Here is a 20555-nt window from a genome sequence, read left to right as displayed (position 1 = left end):
ACTTGGGTGAGAGAAGGATTTCTTTAGACAAAGAAGGACAAACCAGTGAGTAAAACAATGTTAAATTTTATAAATTAAAATAAAAATAATTTATACATCATAAAACATCATGAACACACTAAACAAAAGCAGAATTGGTATTTAACATGCACATAACAGAGCATTCATGTTCAGAATAATGTGTGTGTGTGTGTGTGTGTGTGTGTGTGTGTGTGTGTGTGTGTGTGGTGTATGTTGGTGTATACATTATAAAAACAAACGAGCATAAATGTAGAAGACATAAATGTAGAAGAGGCATTTTGCACAAAGGATACCAGAATGGCAAAAATGAATGAATGAATGAATGAATGAATGAATGAATGACATTGCAGTAAAATGCGTAACCACACTATTAATCAAGGCAGTACGTAATAATGGCAATTATGTCCAAAGTAGGTAAATACTATCTGTGAGTGATGTAAAACATGAGAAAATCTCATAAAATTAATTGTAGGTCTTTAAGACAGAATGGCCACATTAGAGAGCAATACAGTAATATTTGAGCCAAGCAATTTCACTTCTGAGTATCTAACCTTGTGCCAAATAATTCCACTCCTGGGTATATACCCTGTGGAATATTTTGCCTATGCCTGTTAGAAGATAATGTGCAACAATTTTCAATGCAGAGTTTTTGTAGTAGTAACAACATTAAAAACAGTCAAAATATCCAGCAAATGTAGAATGAATAAATGCAATGTAGAATACTCCTTGAAATAAAAATGAATGAAATAGTCTAAGGCTTATCTTAAAAAACATGAATTTGAACAAAAAAATCAAATTCTATGTGGATACTATAGTATGGCCATTTTGTTCACATTTTCATAATGTAGAATGGAATTTTATGTCTTCATATTAAATTCAGAAGCAAAGCCTCTTTTGGAAAGGCAGGGAAGCAGTGTTTGGAGAAAGAGTACATGGTCAGCTTCAATTTCTTTTTTGTTTAATATCTTAAGATGATAGAAAAATGAGTGTTATTTATATCACCTATGCAAAAATTTGTATACGTAATAACTTTGATAAAAACCTTTATTTGATAAAAAAAAAATACACTTAGAAAAAAGGGACATGTAGGATTTTCCATTAAGAATCTGTAAATGGAAAAAAAAAAAAGAGTCTATAAATGGAGGGGCCCCTGGGTGACTAGTCAGTGAAGTGTATGACTCTTGATCTCAGCTCAGGTGTGTCACACGAGGAATGGAGCCTACTTTTAAAAAACTAAACTAAACTAAACTAACCTAAAATAAAAAGAATCTATAAATGGCTACTATAAATTTTTTTATGCCATACTGGCTTAGACTTCTTTGGAAATTCTAATTGATGATTCAACGTAGCATGTACAAATGTATGATTATATAAAGCCATCATTTCTGTGAAAAATTGAGAAAATGTGCTATTTGGCAATTTGGTGAGATCACAGCAGACCCTCAGATACTCTCACCCAACGCCGCCATATGTCTTTGTATACAAACACCTGAAAAACTTTTATACCAAAATAGCTAACTTTTTTGTTTTTATTTTGTAAAAATAATTTATTCTATCAGCACTAGTGAAAAGTAATGGTTCAATGAGTAAATATTGACTTAAGGCACATAGCCGAGCAGTTTTCTAACTCTCTGAGAACATATGTGTAACAAGATGGAGAGCCATCTGTTTTTCTGAAGATAGGTTAAGCCAATATATTCAGTTTGAGACACTGCTATATATACACACCCAAATTACTACATTCATCTATGATTTTTTTTTTAAAGCCCAACTTACAAATGCTTTCAGCCTGGCATATAAGCCTTATCCAGAACTCATCACAGGTTTGCAAGAGTTTATGTTTTACTTAGGATTCAAATTAATGTGGAGATCTTAAGCCTCCCCTCAGAGAAGCAATGAAAACAATCATGAGCAACTTTTGTCACCCCAAGTTTAGAAGGCAGGACAGACGTACCTCCCTTACCAAGCCATGTTACAAAAGGGGAAAAAGAATGACTCTAATGATGGTAAACCAACTTTATCTTTAATTTAATGTTTTTAAGAACTGTGGTTTCCCATAGTTGTTCAATCATTGCCTGCTTAAGAAAAATGTGAACTTGGACTAATGGAGGCTGAACACACCCTTAGAGAATCTCATAATATATGACACATGACCCAAATGTGAGAGAGGTAAGGGAGTTTCAAATTTCCACAATATCTATAGAAAAAAAGTTGATGACTATATGCCAAGAATAATAAAATTGTACTCAAGTGAGAATAGTTGGAACTACATTAAGTTAATTAGACAAATCTATACTGGGAAAGGAGGAGTTTCATGGGTAAAAATAAATTTGAGCTTATGTTCTTGGAAAAATTCACATAAATATTTGAAAAAAAACAGATTTGGTACAAGAAGAAGATGCAAAATATGTTAAAATTTTAAATTAACTTAATTTTCAAAAAATTGGTAAATATGTAGAATATCTACTAGAGCTATTTTCTCAAGAATCAAATAATTACCTCAAATGGGACTAAGGGTGAATTTTAAATGTGGAGAGATACAATTGTGAGAAACTACACCAGCAGAGGGAGCTTAATATATCTTGTCAGTAAATAGACATTGAAGACAGTTAATGTCTTTGTTAAGCAGAGATATACAGATTGGGAGAATTATTTAGTTTTATTTTAGATATGAGATCTCAGATGCAAAGATATTTATTAATGATTGCAGGTCATTTGAAATTCAATCTTCTCAATTTTAATACATCTTCTTAGTTGAATTAGGCTATTTGTATTGTAAAACCAAAAGTAAACTATATCAGTATAAGGAATGTAAATATTTTAAAAATACATAAATGCTTCCATAAAAATAAATTAATTTAAACAATGTCACAGCAAATAAAATAATGGGACCAAGTTTACTTGCAGAGCTATGATGTAGAAAATATGAATAAAATACATCAACTTAATTAAGTGGTAAGAAAATATTTTATGAATCTTAAGATATTAAATATAGTAAGTTTTAATTTTATTCATTCTTATGTATATGGACACCATGTTGCAGCTCTTCCATCTGATGCCATTAAAAATTTTACAAATATTGAATCTGATTACATGAATAGAAATAGTATCACCTGTTTAAAAGTTTAGAAGACTAAAAAGAGAGATATCAAAGAGGACACAGTAAATTTTATAATAATTAATCTCTGAGGTGTTTGATTAATGCTTATTGATGCTACTTGTGACCCAGAAGAGGAAAGGGATAAATGCTAAAAATGGTTTCAAAAAATACATTACGATGGGGTGCCTGGGTGGCTCAGTTGGTTGGGCATCCAACTTCAGCTCAGGTCATGATCTCATGGTTTGTGGGCTTGGAGCCTGCTTCAGATTCCGTGTCTCCTTCTCTCGCTACCCCTCTCCTGCTCACGCTTTGTCTCTCTGTTTCTCTCTCAAAAATAAACATTAAATCATTTTTAAAAAATACATTATGATGGAATATGTGGGAATTGAAAGGATTTCTATGTTACAGAAGGGAAATAAAACTGAGTAAGAGTCACTGTGGGAGTGTATGTATAATATTCTGCAAGTTTTTATGTAATATTATTTTATAAAGGAAGTCTAAAATTATTAAAGATGAGAAATTTAGCTGGTGTCGTCACCCTGTAGATTGTGTGCTATAACCATTTATGGCAGGCTGATGAATTATGCTATAAAAAGCAAAGACCTTCAGGAACCTGACAATCTTTCAGGTTTAATGAGAAGGAAATCTGGCCATGTCTTCTTTTTTCCAAGTCTCTTCCTCCATCCCACAAAGACAAGTAAGGCTGTAAGTCTTTCCAACTATTGCTGCTGAAAGTATTTTGTGGAAGCAATCTTGCAGAAGAGAAAGTATAAACATATTTTTAGGCTTTCGAGATTGTACAGTATGTATAGCAGCGATTAAAAAGAAAGGTTGCCAGGGCTAGAAATACAATTTGGAAAGTCTAAGCAGAAAAAAGCCAGTAGAGATTCCTTCATCTTTAAATATGATTTGGACTAAGAATGTACTGTAGAGGAAAAAAAAATTCCCCCCAAAATGTGTCTCTTCGGCACATGGATTATTTTAGGTTGATTATTTTTAAGAAACAGAAGACTCAACGGAGAGCCTGGGTGATTCAGTCAGTTAAGCACTCAGCTCTTGGTCTCAGCTCAGGTCATGGTCTCACACTTCGTGGGATCGACCCCTGCATCAGGCTCTGTGCTGACAGTATGGTGCCTGCTTGGGATTATCTCTCTTCCTCACTCTGTCCCTCTTCCCCACCCCCAAGTAAATTTAAAAAAAAAAGTTTAAAAAAACCCCAGAGGACTCAGGAAGTTTCTCTTTTTGCCAACTGCCTAAAGGATTTAGACAGAGGACCTGTTCCAGGAAGGGAGCTAGCACCATAGATAACTATAGTTATAATATGAACTAGGTCTGGTAGACAGGTAGGAGCCCTAGCAAGGCCTATTGGATTAAAGTCCTCTCAATGTCCCATTGTTTCTGAGTGGCCCAGCAGACACTTGTTTACCAAACATTTACTCTTTTTCACCTTCCTGTGAATTGCTGTCCTTCCCTTTGAAGTCCCAGACTCCTACCGCCTTCTCCTTAGTTTAGGATGACATATATACCTCATTTTGCCTGACTATCTTTGAAATCCCTTATGTTCATGCGAAGTCTTCATATGTATGTTATTATATTTAATTTTCTCCTGTTAATTGTCTCATGTTGACTTAATTCCTAAACCAGTCAAAAGATTCTTGAAGGGTAGAGGAAAATTTTTCTCCCCAGTAGTACAAATGCAGGATATAAATCAGGACAAAATATTCAATGAAAACCCAGAATATGTCAAAGCTTAAAACAGGATCATAGTCATTTTAGAGTCAGAATTGCACCAGAACCACACTGTGCTTATGCAAGAAAATTATACTCATTTTCTCTGTGTTTACACACACATACCTTCATGTGAATTTATATACGGTAGTGAAGATAATTCTATATAATGCCCAAATAAGTGAGTTAAGTTCTTCTTCACTGATGCTTTTATTGTAATTATATTATATTGAGTTTGGTAAACCACAGAGATGCCACTAAATGACTAAATATTGCATACATGAGGGGAAAAAAAGATGCCTAAGTAAAGTCTCTTCCTGTTGAGATAGATCCTCTATGCACACGCACACACACACGCACACACACACACACACACACACACACACACACACACCTGTATATCCACCCGTAATAATTCGCATATTAGATTATTTATTCTTAGAAAATTTGCTATCAAGTCATTCTGAGATACGTAAAATGAACATAGTTCTCTACTTACTTAATAATGGTTTTGGAAGCTAATAAATTTTTAAGTATTTTACATCCTATTTTAGCTAACATCAACTTTGAAAATTAATGCAAATTATACTTGCTAAATTTAGGAATGGATTATAATTCTAGGTAATTTAAGAACCACCATACATAGTTTAAATTAGAAAAAAAATTGCCTGCTAGACAATTTTACAGATATGAGTGGCTCATAAGTCTGTCTCTGCATTTTAGTTTTGCTAAAATGCACAACAAAAGCTTCAGGGTAAGGTAGAGATACAACAGGGTAAGGTAGAGATACAACATGATCGTTAGAGAAAGTTATAAAATTCAAATCAGAATAAATTTGGTCTGTAATGATAACTGTTTTGGCTTTAATAACTTCATTATATAAAATGTTCTCAACTACATAGTTCTCAACAGAAGTCTCTGTTCAAAGTGTTTCAATAAATTAAGGCAGATACCACAATTCACAAAACATTTATAATGTTTGAGCAAATACTATATTCATTTGGAAAAGTAACCAAATAAAGACTCAAAATAATATTATAAACACATTTTAAGTACACAGAATAATTGAACATGAAATTATTTACTTCTATGTTTATGTCTGGTTTATAAAGAGTATTGAAAAGAAATGGTTTATATGGTAAAATTTTAGTTTTACTTTGAGATTTAATATTTAATTACCAAAATGGGAAAAAACATTCTTGGTTTTATTTACATTTTCTTTACTATACCATCTCTAAATGAAACATTATTGCCTGCAGTTGATTACAGTTTAGTTATACCATTAATTTTATTTTTTTAAATATCCTTACATTAATTTTGGCTTTAAATTACATAACACTAGCAGAAAATGTGCCATTAATGTAATTACAAAATACTCCAGTGTGAAACTTGTTACAGAGTAAACATGCCTACCATTGTCGTCTCAGCGATAGAGCCAAAGCTGTTTATGAATATGTTGCATGTGACATTAACAGGAGGGCCTGAAAGAGATTAAAACATAAAGACTATTTAGATACTCATCTAAAATATTTTTAAATAATTCCATGCTTTTCATTATCAGTTTTTTTAAAAAAAGGAATATATATATTTTATATCTGCGTACACACAGATGCATAAAATTGAAAGCAATCACTCTGTGAAATAATCTGAATTGAAAATCACAAATTCATAGTCTCCTTTGAACACTGAGGCTGGCCATTATATAAGTCTTCAATCTCATTTGGTCTTGATATCTCTAATGGCTTTGTAAATGTCTGATTTGGTAAGTCCAACATTTGAGCTCCTTTAGGCTGTTCCTATTGATTTTTTCCTCCCAGTATGGGCCCTATTTTTCTGTTTCTTTTCATGCTACATATTTTTGTTGTTGTTGTTAAAAATTGGATACATTAAATAATGCAATGTGGCAACCCTGGAAACCAGACCTCCCACTTGCAAAGCCCAGTTGTTGTTACTGGTGTTTATTATTGTTGTTTGTTGTTTAGTGACTTTCCTGGACTAATAGTCTGTATTTCCCCACAGTGTGCAGCCACTGAGGATTCTGTATCACACAGCGTTAGGCAGCTGCAGTGTTAAAACAGTTTCTTATGATCATTTTTTTCTTTCTTCTTTCTTTCTTTTTCTTTCTTTCTTTCTTTCTTTTTCTTTCTTTCTTTCTTTCTTTTTCTTTCTTTCTTTCTTTCTTTCTTTTTCTTTCTTTCTTTTTCTTTCTTTCTTTTTCTTTCTTTCTTTTGAGAGCGCATGTGCAAGAGAGCATGCAGGGGAGGCAACAAGGAGGGAACAAGGGCAGGGGCAGGGGAGGGGCAGAGAGAGAATTCAGCTCTAAGGACCCTGAGATCAGGACTCTGAGATCAGGACCCTGAGATCACTACCTCAGCCAAAATCAAGAGTCATCAGCTTAAAGGACTGAGCCACCCAGGTGCCCCTTTTGTGATCACTTTTGTGATCATTTTTAATAAATGCCCTGGGATAGGATTTTCCCACTGAGGGAGTTCCCAGTCAAAGCCAAATAATGATAAGCCATCTGAGTGGTACTTTTCTAGGGAGCAGGCCAGATAAAAATAACATAGCTCTAGGGGTGGACTTTGATACCTGCTAGGCTCTGGATTGTAAGCTTCTGTGGTTGAGAGGCTGCTGGTTTTCAAGGCTACCAGGAGCTCAGGAGGGGAGCCATATTTACATGCCCTGTTTTTAGAGAAACCTATTAGTTTTACTTGAATACACATTCCTCAGTGTGTTGCAAGCTTTTCAGAGCTCCCGAAGGTTAACTTCGACAGTTTTTTTCAGTATTTTTATTGCTTTTTTTTTTGGAGGAGTGAATTTATAGAAAACATCATTCTGCCATTCCAGAAGTCCCCTGTAAGTGCGTTTAGCATTCATCATAAAAACCAATAATTTTTGTTTTTCTGAGATCCATTTATTCATTAATTTACTAAATATTCACAAATTGTGTACACCAAATTGCAGAAAACACAACGAGATTATCATCTAGCAGGGCAGAAGGAATAAGATCTCATAAATTGTTTAGTACTTCATGTACTAAACATGTGTTGTGCTGATTCATAGATACCACTTAATCCATATAACACTGCAAATGGGTAATATTACACCACTTATCAAGAAAGGAATTAAAGTTCAGAGAGGACACATAAGGTGCTAATGAATAGCATAGTTAGAATTGGAACCACTAGTCTGATTCTAGGAGTCATTTTTTCCCATCATATCAAGTTGTACCATGACCTTCACATAACATTACATCCCAAGGATTCCATTATCTAGCTACAGACTTTATTATTAGGCTGATAGATATATAAATCAGCAACACTGAAATATTATGTGGTAAGGGTTAAAATAACTCCGAGTTAAATTCTACCTACTAGTCAGATAATGCCACACACAAAAACTAATATATAAGCCTTAGCTAAGATGCCTGCCCTTTGCCCTATACCTCTATGTCCCCTTCGCTAGAGATAATCACTCCAACTTATATAATAGATTCTTTGGGGATTTACCTAATTTTCTCTAAATAATGAACTTATTTTGCTACTTTTAGATGCTCCCATTTTAAGCATATATTCTGATACCCACAGCAGAGGAGGATTTATTTAGCTTTCTTTCAAGCCATTATCACCACCTCCACTAACATAAACCTCTTTTTTTATCCTCCTAGTACACAGATATGGTTACACTGCCATTGTTGTTAGATTAGTATTCACTTTTTACATTATGACAAGGTAAATATTATTTCCAACCAAGCCATGCAATAAATTACGATTACTTTTCTTTCACGGTAAGCACTTTCTTGAGGTTGATAAACTCTTTATGTATTTCACATAGTTTCTTCCATATGTATCATTAACCTACCCAGAAGTTCTGAAATGTCTGAATTATGTTTCAATGTCAGACTCATCAGATATTTTATTAGCTTTATCTTCCTTTGGATATATTCCAAAATTAGATTTTTTTTTTTTTTTTTTTTTTTTTTTGCTCTGGAGCATAGCAGCCATCTTATGACCTCCCATAATCATTATACTGGGGTTTACTTCCATCTCTTTTCTGTCAGATTGCCTTTCATGGTCCCTGACTTTCCTTTTTACTTGGCTTATTTCTTAATTTTAGTAGAATAAATCCTTTAGGAATTTTTTGAGAAATGATGCATAAGGATGTGAAGCTTTTGAGAATTCACTTGTTCACAATTCTTTTAATGTCCTTTTAATTTATTTATTTACTATTTTTTAATGTTTATTTATCTTTGAGAGAGACAGAGACAGAGCATGAGGGGGGGAGGAGCAGAGAGAGAGAGGGAGACACAGAATCTGAAGCAGGCTTCAGCTTCTGAGCTGTCAGCACAGAGCCCAACTCAGGGCTTGAACCCAGGCACCACAAGATCATGACCTGAGCTGAAGTTGGAAGTTCAACTGACTGAGCCACCCAGGCACCCCTAAATGTCCTTTTAACATCTAAATTTGGTAGAAAACTTTAGGTTCAAAAAATTTTTTTTTCTCAATTTCAAAGACATTTCTCTTTTATTTTTATTTTCTTGCATTGCTGTTAAAAATTCCAAAGCCATGGGGCGTCTGGGTGGCTCAGTCGGTTGAGCGGCCGACTTCGGCTCAGGTCATGATCTCGTGGTCCGTGAGTTCGAGCCCCACGTCGGGCTCTGTGCTGACAGCTCAGAGCCTGGAACCTGTTTCAGATTCTGTGTCTCCCTCTCTCTGTGACCCTCCCCCGTTCATGCTCTGTCTCAAAAATAAATAAACATTAAAAAAAATTTAAAAAAAAATTTCCAAAGCCATTCTGATTCTTGATCCTTTGTAAAGATAAAAAGGAGTCTCTTTGTACCAATATTAAAAATAATTAATAATAATAATAAAAATAAAACAAAACAATGTTTCATTAGTCAGAATAGTTTAAAATCATTTGTGGTTTCAGTTCACATTTTCTTGATTTCTGGTGCACAATTCTCATCTTTGTTTTTCTACTCAATTTCTGATAGCCATACGTCCTGCTGGAAGAAAGTAGAGGAAAAAAACCCCACAAAATTATTCAAAACTGACATCTACAATCCATAAGCCAATGGATCCTATGCACATTGGAATCATATGAGGATGTTTAAAAAAGACGGATACCTGAATTTTACCTGGATGCTATGGCATGCAACCAGAGCATTGATATTTTTAAAAGCTCCCCAGATGATTCAGATGTGCAGTGATGCTGGGAACCACTCAGGAATTCCAGACTAGAAAACATCTGTGCCCATTATATCGCAGTGCTAAAAATGAACCGAGATTTTTCTAGAGGTGAAGAAATAGAGAGATGGGTGTCAGGACTTAGAACAAGGCCTTGAAAATGCAAGGCCACTGATATTGATAAGAGAGTTGCCTATTTTAAGTTTGGTCACCAATGCTACTAAAACAAGTAGATGCTGTGCAGTTAGAAACAGACCAAAGCCTATTGAGCATCAAGATGTGTAGAACATAAAATTAAACAGGTAGAGAAGGTAAACTGTTTTCAATATGAAGGATGGATGTTTAAGAACAAGAAAACTTTGGGGCCTTGAGTGGCTTAGTTGGTTGAGCGAGCAATTCTTGATTTTAGCTCAAGTCGTGATCTCAGAGTCGTTAAGATTGAGCCCCCGAGTCTGCTTAAGATATTCTTTCCCCCCACCCTCTCTCTCTCTGGTCCTCTCTCCTGTTTGTACACTCTGTCTATAAAATTAAAACCAAAAATTAAAAACAAGCAGAAAACCCTATGAAAATCCTGAATCCTGGAGGTGCTATAATTATTTGACTATTAGTGAGAAGTTCTTTTTAATATTTCTTTGTCATTTTTAATATTTACAAATTTGTAAGATGGTAAGGGTGTCTTATATGTCACTATGTGAGAGAGGAGAAAACACGAATCTTTTACTTCATGAACATTTTATCCCATCTCAAGAGAAGCGTGAAGTCACAATTAACTGATAGATTTTTTTTTTTTTTTGACTTATGTAAGTCTAAGGTATTGAACTCTAAACTATGTACACAGAGTATCTGGAATATTGAAAAAAACAATCTTTCATATTTTCTAGGTTATTCTGTGTTTTCTAAAGAATGCTGAAACTCTATTATTTTCTTTTGCTGTTAACAGTACTATGAATCTGGGGAATTCGTTTAGCCTGGAATAAATTCTCTTGGGCTCTGTTGACTCACAGCCTTTGGAAGATGGAAAACACAGGGCATTGGTATTGGGTTAATTCATCTTTCAATAAAATGCTGATGGAAGTACATCCATGTTGGGGGAACAGCTGTCACTGTAAGGCTGCCTGCTCCATCTGACTGTGAACTCTTTGGCTGAAATTGTAATAAATAAAACATCCAGCGGTGGGGGGCGGGGCAGTGGTGGTGATTCTTCTTATTTTAATCTAGCAAGAGGCAGGGTCTTTGTTTTTTTGACTTTTATTTAATTTCTCTTTGGGCATTGAATAAAAAGCGAGGCATCCTTTATTATATTTTTTAATTTCATCCTATAAATTTAACTATTATCCATATAATTTTAGATAGTAGCGGTGAAAAATAGAACAAAGGTAAACATTCAGCATGGGCTTCTGCGGCCTGAAGTTAGTGATATCCGTTCAGTTGCATTTCTGTGTCGCTTATGCTTTATGGCAGGCCCTAGTGATTCCAGGAAGGTTCTGAAAGCCTCAGTATTAAGTACTGTGCTAGGCGGATTCCTCTGACGTTTTTGTTTTCTCCCTAAAATGTGGCACTCGCATCCCGAGTTTACCAGAGGCTCGCATAGTAACGTCAATGAGTGAAATAAGGAAAATAACATGGTTCCACAGAAGAGCAGTGGTCAAAGGAGGAGTGACTAATTGAGGCTTTTTTCACTTATAATTTAAGAGCATGATGTTCAATATTATATGAAACAGATTTCAGCCCTGGCCTCTTCAACATGACTCCAATCACACTCAGAAAGCTCCTTCTCAAGGCAGAAAGTCAGCCTGGTTTCAAAGTCTAAATTCCATGTGGTAGTAAAGTAAATCCCAGTGGTCTGAAGTCTACGCATTAGCGTTTATTCCCCTGGTTGTAAGGTGTGTTCTTTGCCTGATGATTAGAACATACATGAGTGCTATGTGGTTCCCATTTGACTACTTATGTGTGTATTCTCTTCTTCAGCCAGAAGAAAGGTGAATGAATTTAAGCACTAAACCTTAATTCCAAATTTCAAAAATAGAGCAGACACTCGAAATATTTGTGTGTATGTGTGTATTTATATACATATACATATATATATAATTTTATTTTATTTTAAAGTTTATTTCGAGAGAAAGAGAGAGAAAGAAAGAGAAAGAGAGAGAGAGCATGGGAGGGGCAGGGAGAGAGGAAGAGAGAGAGGATCCCAACAGGCCCTGCCCCGTCAGTGCAGAGCCTGACGCAGGGCTCTATTCCACGAACCATGAGATCATGACCTGAGCTGAAACCAAGAGTCAGATGCTTAACTCACTGAGCCACTCAGGAGCCCCAATAAAATTTTATTTTTTAAAAAATGAAAAGGGGTGCCTGGGTGGCTCAGTCGGTTAAGTGTCCGACTTCAGCTCAGGTCATGATCTCACGGTTCGTGGGCTCGAGCCCCACATCGGGCTCTGTGCTGACAGCTTGGAGCCTGGAGCCTACTTTGGATTCTGTGTCTCCCTCTCTCTCTGTTTGTCCCCTGCTCTCACTCTTGTCTCTTACTCTCTCAAAAATAAATAAAGATTAAAAAAATTTTTTTTAATTTTTAACAAAATTAAAAAATGAAAAAACAGTACTAAAAGTATAAACAAATTTGAAAATAAAAGTCATTGTTTTTAAGCGTACTCTTGGGCTACATCATAGAATCTCTTTGATGTGATCTGAAGGTATTTGGAATTTACTTTATGAAGATGAGGTAGCCATTACAGATTTCTCATCATGGTTGTGTAGTGAACCAACACAACACAGGGAGTAGCTGAATGGATGGCAAAAGCTTTGAGACAGAGAAAACAGGAATGTACTGTTATAGTCCAGATGGGAGACAGAATGGCCCTGACCCAGGCAGTGACAGTGTAGATGGACTACAAAGAATGAAATGGATGCAGTGCCATAATGTTTATGAAGCACTGTATTCTGTACTTTAAGCTTCTTCTGGTCTATGGCAGATCAGAGCAGCAGATTAGAGTAATCTTTCTACCTTAGCTATTGATAAGTATATTCAAAAACTTTGTAGAGAATGAAGCTCAGAGATGATTGTAAATATTCTATTGCCATTACAGAGAGCACCTGTTTAGCAGTCCTTGGCCAATCTGCTACTTTTCTGTGCCAGTGCAAAAGCTGTTAAATCCATCTAATACACTGCTATGTTTAGCAACAGAGCAAATAATTGCGATAGCATCCATATGGCAAATTGTGCCTTTAAATTGTTCATTACATTAGCCATCGTTGGCCCAAAAAGCAAACGACAGTAGTTACAGATGTTTTCAGCAGCATGTTTTCTTTTAGATGTCCCTTAAAGAAATAGAATATGTCTTTCAAATTCAGAGACGGATAAAGGCAAAATGGCAAAGTACATTGCAAACCCTTGGCAATTATGTTATTGCTATTCATACCAGGGAAAAAATTGTTCACAAGGTAAATCTCAAGCCAACAAACAAAGAAAAAACAAAAAGCAGCCCAAGTGTTCATGAAAATGATTCCAAGAAATTTTTAATGTAATGTTGCATTAAAACCTCACCCTTTTTAAAGACCCAGAAAGCAATTGAAAGACTAAATCTCAAAAAAAAAATGTATTTACATCTATATGCATGTACATATGTAGGTACATGTCACACATATGTATGTAGTCAGGTCACAAGGAAAGATATTCTTTTATTTTTTACTTGATAGAAATAAATATGATGACTTCAAATCCAGATTTTAAATCATTTGTTAGATACTTGAAAAAAGTTTGAAAATAATAGCATAAAAATAGGATCCAGTTTCTTCTTTCTGTTCCCTTTCCTCCATTTTCTTCCTGAAAATGCAGTCTTAAAGCCATTCTGTCAGGCAACACAAGATAGGCGTCCATGTTGGGATGGCCATGGGAAGGGTGGGTAAACAGATAGGATGAGAAGGACATCTGGGAGACGGGATTCACAGCACACCAGGGTGTGGGAGCCAGAGTGAGGAGGATGTTCCTATAGTGGGGTAGCTGTGCTGGTGTGGAGCCAGATTTCTTACTGTCAGAAGAGGAAGTTAAAATGTGGAAACTCAGAAAGTAGAATAAACCAATGCATCAGAGATATCAATGTAAATCATGGTTTTCAATAGGGAAGTAAAAATGGAAATGTAAATTAATAAATACATAAATATACACGTGTGTATGTATATGCCTCTGTACATGTATATACGTATAGATAGATAGATAGATAGATAGATAGATAGATAGATAATAGATAGATACATAGATACATAGATAGATATGGGAATATACCTACTTAATCAGTTAGTCAAAATGAACATTAACAGTGATGGCAAAAATTAACACGGTCCACCATCTGATAAAATGCACTCAGAATAAAGTAACACTTCTGTGATATTTTTATTAAGATGCATTACCTAAACTGAAGCATGAAGAAAATTACTAATGCAAACTGAGGTACATTCTGCTAAATAAAGAGATAATAATATATTTTTTAAATGTCGTGATCATGAGAGTCATAAAAAGAATGAAGTCGTGGTTCAAACCGAATAAAACAAGGAGAAATGACAACTAAATACAAGACATGATTCTAAACTGGATCTTTTTGCTATGAAGCCAATACTCAGGTAGTTGACAGAATTTGAATGGGGTCCACGAATTAGACAATAACTATATATTCATGTTAATTTTCTTGTTTCAACGGTTAGATTGTGGTTGTCTAAGAGAACGAATGTTCTTATTTGTATGATATTCTCAAGTATTGGGGCATCAGTTCAACAACATACTTTCAAGTGGTTCAGGAAAAAAAAAAGTTTTGTGCAATATTTGTAAATCTTCTGCTAATTTAGGATTGTTTTAAAATTTAAGGAAAGAGAAATTACTACAGAAAAATACATTAAAAACTAAAAACCAAAGATAACATAAGATATAGAGCACACCAATGTAAATTTGTGAGCATTTCAGGTGAACATTTATAGTTTTAGGAAGATTTATTATTAAAGACACTTTTCTTGCCAAAATGACCTTGTATTATCTAACAATGCAAGTAGAAACTATACCTTTTTCAAAAAATAATTGTGAATTTTATTCAAGAACAATAACTCCTGGATGAATAGAAATAGTTAAAATGGATAAAGAAGATGCTAATACTTTTCCTGAAAAGTATTCTGGGGACAGAATGTGTTAGAGCAGAATAGACTATTTGCAAACTAGTTTTGTGATGTGGGAGAAAGGGATTAATATAGGGAAATATTATAGATGAAAAGAGAAACCACAAAGACATTGTGAAGACAAACAACGTTATTTCTAGATAAAGAAAGTAATCATTGGAAATAGAACAAAACAAAACAAAAAAACCCAACAAATATGCAATAAATGTTTAGGAGGAATATGTAATTGAGTGATTGCTAAGAGAATACTTTCTGCCTGGATCCAAATTACACTTAAGAGTTATCAAAGACCAACTGGGGTCTAAACAATAGGGTCAAAAGAAATAACTAAAATCTAGAAAAAGCTGGTAAAATGGTCTAGTGAAACAATATTTTATTGTCTTTGGATATACATTCATTTGCTATTCAATTGCTTTTTCATCTGTTAAACTGGCTTCTAGCTTCAGATGACTCCTGGATGCTTCTATTTCAAGATGGAAAATTGAACCCAGTTTTCTTTGGCTCTGAAGACATAAAATGATGTTATCACACCAAGAATGAGAGGGAGGCCATAATCAGTTTAATGACATAAAATACAGAAGGGAGAAGAAAATGGTTGATGGATGAAACAGAGCAAAGGCTAAAAGAAATGCAGGTTAGGACGGCATGGAGAAGGGAGAGCTACCCAGGGAGACATAAAGCTTAGGGTCATCCTCTGAACGAAAAGAGGAGGGGAGTTAAAAGGGGTCTGCTGGGACAGGCCATGGGTACCTATCTCAAAAATTCTCTGCTTCCCATCCAGGGGCACCTGGGTAGCTCAGTCGGTTAAGCGTCCGACTCTTGCTTTCATTTCAGCTCAGGTAATGATTTTATGGTTCCTAAGATCAAGCCCTGCGTCTGGCTCTGCGCTGACAGTGTAGAGTCTGCTTGGGATTCTGTCTCCCTCTCTCTCTGCCTCTTGCCTCAAAAATAAGTAAATAAACTAAAAAAACAAAAACAAAAACAAAAACACAACTTCCCTGCTTCCTGTCCTGCGGAGCAGGAATGGCCTGGGGTTCTCGAAGAAATTCTTGAAGGCATGGAAAAACTTTTTCTTTTTTTTTTTTTACAAACATAGTTTATTAAGGTGATTGGAAATAATACTGTTCTGTGAATCAATGCTGACTTTTCGCAATTGCTTTATTTTCCAGCTTTATTGAGATATGATTGACATAAAACATTGCTCATGGTACACACTTATGAGCACACTTTGCTCATGGTGCACACTTTGATACACTTATATACCGCAATATAATTACCACTGTAGCATTTAGCTTCCAGATCCATCACCTCACATTATTACTATTTCTTTTTTTTGTGTTGAGAACATTGATGATCTGCCCACTTGGCAACTTTTAAGTGTATAATACAGTGTTAAGTGTAACCACAATGCTGTGCATTAGATCCCCAGAATTTATTCAACTTCTAACTCTTTGCAAAAAGTTAAAAAAAAAAGATGACTGGAGAAAGCTGAGTTCCTGACAGTACTTTAAAACTAAAGATGTCTGTGTTTGGGCACCCGGAGGACCCCAGACCAAAGCTTACTCGACACTCAACACTCATCTAAAGCACAATTCTGTTCAGGGCAGGAATGCCTCTGCCAGATTTCCCTTTCTAGTGAGAGAAATAGCAGAAAACCACCTCCTTACGACACACACACACATACACACACACCAGGCAAAACCTGTATCAGCACTCAAATCAACTCGATCTTTCCTGAACTACAGAGCATTTCGATCACATATAAGTAGCAGCTTGAATAGAGTGAACAAGATGAATAAACATAATTTTTCCTGCAGGAAGAAAAGAGAAATCATTGGGCAGAAAAGAAAAACGGAAGAAGTGAATACAAATTGAGGCACTAAATCAGAAGTCTAGTTAGGGCAAAGGAATCTTCTACTGCCTTCTTTGTAAGAGGCCTGGACACCAATCGGACAGATGAGAACAGGTACTTACCTAAGTAACCAATTTTACCCTGGGAGTGTTTGCTTTAAAGAAGAATGAATAGCTTTGAACAAAGACCGTTGAGGCAAGGAAGTGCTGCTTTCCATCACTAGTATTTTCAGACAATTGAATTTTTACCAAGTTCAGGTACCTGTTTTTTACTGTGGTCATAAAGAAAACAAACAGCTAAACATATGAAATAGCAGCTGCCTAGCAACCTGTAACACAACTTTCATGACTTCACATTTGAGGACAATGGTCTAGGATAAAGACGACTGTGAAGACACCAAAATACAGTCACAGAATTAAAATCTTCCTACACATTCCAAATAACACCATGTAAAGGGCGTCGAGGTGACTCAGTTGGTTAAGCATCCAACTCTTGATTTAGGCTCAGGTCATAATCTCATGGTTCATGGGATCAAGCCCTTCATCAGGCTCTGCACTGACAGCATGGAACCTGCTTGCTATTCTGTCTTCCTCTCTCTCTGCCCTTCTCTCTCTCTCTCAAAATAAATAAATAAACATCAAATGACACCGTGTAAAATATCAAAGAGTCATTTATGCCACAAATCTGAATAGTCCTCCTTAAGTATAAAGGAAAAAGACAAAAGGGTAAAGGGTATGGGTGGGACATAGACGAGAAAAGATTAGATTTTTTTTAAAAGAAAGTTACTTTGGAGAATAACACAAAACAATGCTAGCATAAGCCATACTTTTTTTTTAAAAGAAAAATATGCACAGTTAGAAAAAATAGGCTATATGTAAGGGAGCAAAAATCAAAATAGCATATTGATTTTTTTTTAAATACTAAATGTCAGTAGGCAATGGAACAATATCTAACAAACTTTTCAGCTAGAATTCTATAGCTTGATCATCGTATAAAATTACTTCAATGTCAAATGTATAAACAAGAGATTATCAAGTAATACTATTCAGTGATAAAAAGAAATGAGCTATCAAACCACAAAAAGACATGAAAGATCCTTAAAAGCATATTTCCAGTTTGAAAAGTCTTCATGCTATAGGATTCCACCTAGATGACATTCTTGAGAAAACAAAACTCTACAAACAGAAAAAGATCAGTGGTTGCCAGAGATTTTGGGGGAAAGAGAATGACATTCATAGCTGAAGCACAGGGGATTTTTCGGGTAATGAAATTCTTCTGCACGATACAGACATGATGCTTGCATGTGGGTTACTCATTTGTCAAAAGCCACAAAATGTACATCAAGAGTGAACCCTAATGTGAACAGTGGACTTCAGTTCATAATAATAATACATCATTATCAACTGTTGATGAATAGTTATTCAGTAGTTAATCAATATTGATTCATCAGTTCTAACTAATGTATCACACTAATACACGATGTAAACAATAGGGGAAATTGTAGGGGATGGGAGAGGGTATGTGAGAATTCTCTGTACTTTCCAATCAATTTTTCTGTGAACCTAAAACCGCTCTTTAAAAAGCCTAAATAAAAAAAAAAAAAAAAAAAAAAAAGATGATCAGAAAGTGTATTTTTGAGGAGTTTTTTTTTTTTTTTTTTTTGGTTATTTATTTACTTTTGAGAAAGAGAGACAGATGGGGGGGGGCGGGAGATGGAGACAGAGGGAGACACAGAATCCAAAGCAGGTTCCAGGCTCTGAGCTGTCAGCACAGAGCCCTACACAGGGCTGGAACTCATGGACTGCGAGATTATGACCTGAGCCAAAGTTGGACGCCTAACCGACTGAGCCACCCAGGCGCCCCCAGAAAGTATATGTTTAAATTACTCCTGTTCTGAAAATGAGGAAGTGTTTTATTGTATCTTTGTCTGTGTGGAGAGAGATAGAAATAAAACTTAAAAAAAAAAGAAAAAAGGGAAACTTGGAAATTAAAAAAAAAAGGTCGGATGTAAATATGAATTCAAGAAACTGCTGGGTACAAGGATTTGGGGGTCTTCCCTTAAGTTGTCTGGACCTCCAAGCCAGTTACATGACTGGCTCTGGGGACCATGCGGTTCAGTCTGCAGTGCAATGCTTTCTGTCACTGTGCCTCTTTTGTTTCTACTTTTCCCCTAGACAGGAAGAGTTCTAAAGAGAAAGAATTTCAAATTCCAGGAAAGAAATAGTGCTGTCTGCCTATTATTTTTGTTTTTAAGATGGAAGCAACAGTTCCTATACATATCATTTCTGTCCTCTAAGGCCACATTTTTAAAATAATGATTTATGCAAAACTCTAATTTCTGTTGAAGGGTCAACAAGTTTAATGACATGTGAAGCTTTATTTGCTAATTCTTTAAAAAATTTTTTTTTATTTGACGTTTATTTATTTTTGAGACATAGAGAGACAGAGCATGAACAGGGGAGGGTCAGAGAGAGGGAGACACAGAATCCGAAACAGGCTCCAGGCTCTGAGCTGTCAGCACAGAGCCCGATGCGGGGCTCGAACTCACGGAGTGTGAGATCATGACCTGAGCCGAAGTCGGTCGCCCAACCGACTGAGCCACCCAGGCGCCCCTTTGCTAATTCTTTTTAGAAGACTCTCAGATCATTTCCAAACCCAGTTGTTGTTATTTGGTGTATTCTTTATAATAGATTTCAGGGGCGCCTGTGCTGCTCAGTCAGTTAAGCATCCGACTGTGTCTCAGGTCATGATCTCATGGTCCGTGGGTTCAAGTCCCACACCAGGCTCTGTGCTTTGAATTCTGTGTCTCCCTCTCTCTCTGCCCCTCCACTGGTCATGCCCTGTCTCTCTCTGTCTCTCAAAAATAAATAAATGTTAAAAAAATTTAAAAAAAAGAAATAATTGTACTTAACAGAACTAAGATATAACAGAGATTTGGAGTTGTTTTCGCTCTCAAATTATCCTACAGGCAAAGAGGGTGGGGTTTTTTTTGTTTTGTTTTGTTTTTTTGAGAAACATGATTCTCATCAAAGTTTAAGTAAGTTATGAGTATTCTGGAGGGGAAAAGAACAGCTTATTAATTAGTGAAAAAGAAAATGTTGGTGACTCAGGCATTTGGATGTTTTAATTTCTTTCAGTATTTATTTTTATAAGTAGTTAATAGTTATATTTAATTTAATTCCTAAGATAATTTTTGATACAAGAGACTGTGCTATCTGTGCTCAGTGCCAATTTAAAGTGTTTTCAGAAAATTATTTATTCCTACTTTTGTGGGTATATTTTAATAACATATTTAAAACATTTAATCTTAAACAGGTCAGATTGTTAAAGGTGTAGCTTTTTTTAGAGATTTTTTTAGAGAAAAATACAAACACATATCATAATTTACATCAAAGAAAAATGTCTACATCTAGATATTTTATGTTAGCAGTATATAAAAAATAAAATCAGAGTAACATTTAAACAAAAGTCATTTTATATTTTTATTTTTATATATTTTTTTACTTTTAAT

At 35.3% G+C, this 20555-nt stretch overlaps 1 protein-coding gene across 2 annotated transcripts in view; it reads right to left on the bottom strand.

Annotated features, from left to right (window-relative positions):
• Positions 1-20555, bottom strand: part of GLRA3 (glycine receptor alpha 3) — a 201435-nt gene that overhangs the window by 125716 nt on the left and 55164 nt on the right. For both annotated transcript variants that reach the window (XM_025921486.2, XM_025921487.2), the window contains exon 3: positions 6263-6330. In XM_025921486.2, coding sequence (XP_025777271.1) covers positions 6263-6330 — 68 coding nt within the window. The remainder of the gene's footprint in view (positions 1-6262; positions 6331-20555) is intronic.

Source organism: Puma concolor, chromosome B1 (genome assembly GCF_028749965.1).
Source record: "Puma concolor isolate L17-30 chromosome B1, mPumCon1.1.hap2, whole genome shotgun sequence".
Lineage (NCBI taxonomy): Eukaryota > Metazoa > Chordata > Mammalia > Carnivora > Felidae > Puma > Puma concolor.
The sequence above is the reverse complement of the archived record's forward strand: the minus strand, read 5'-3'. Positions and strand labels throughout refer to the sequence as shown.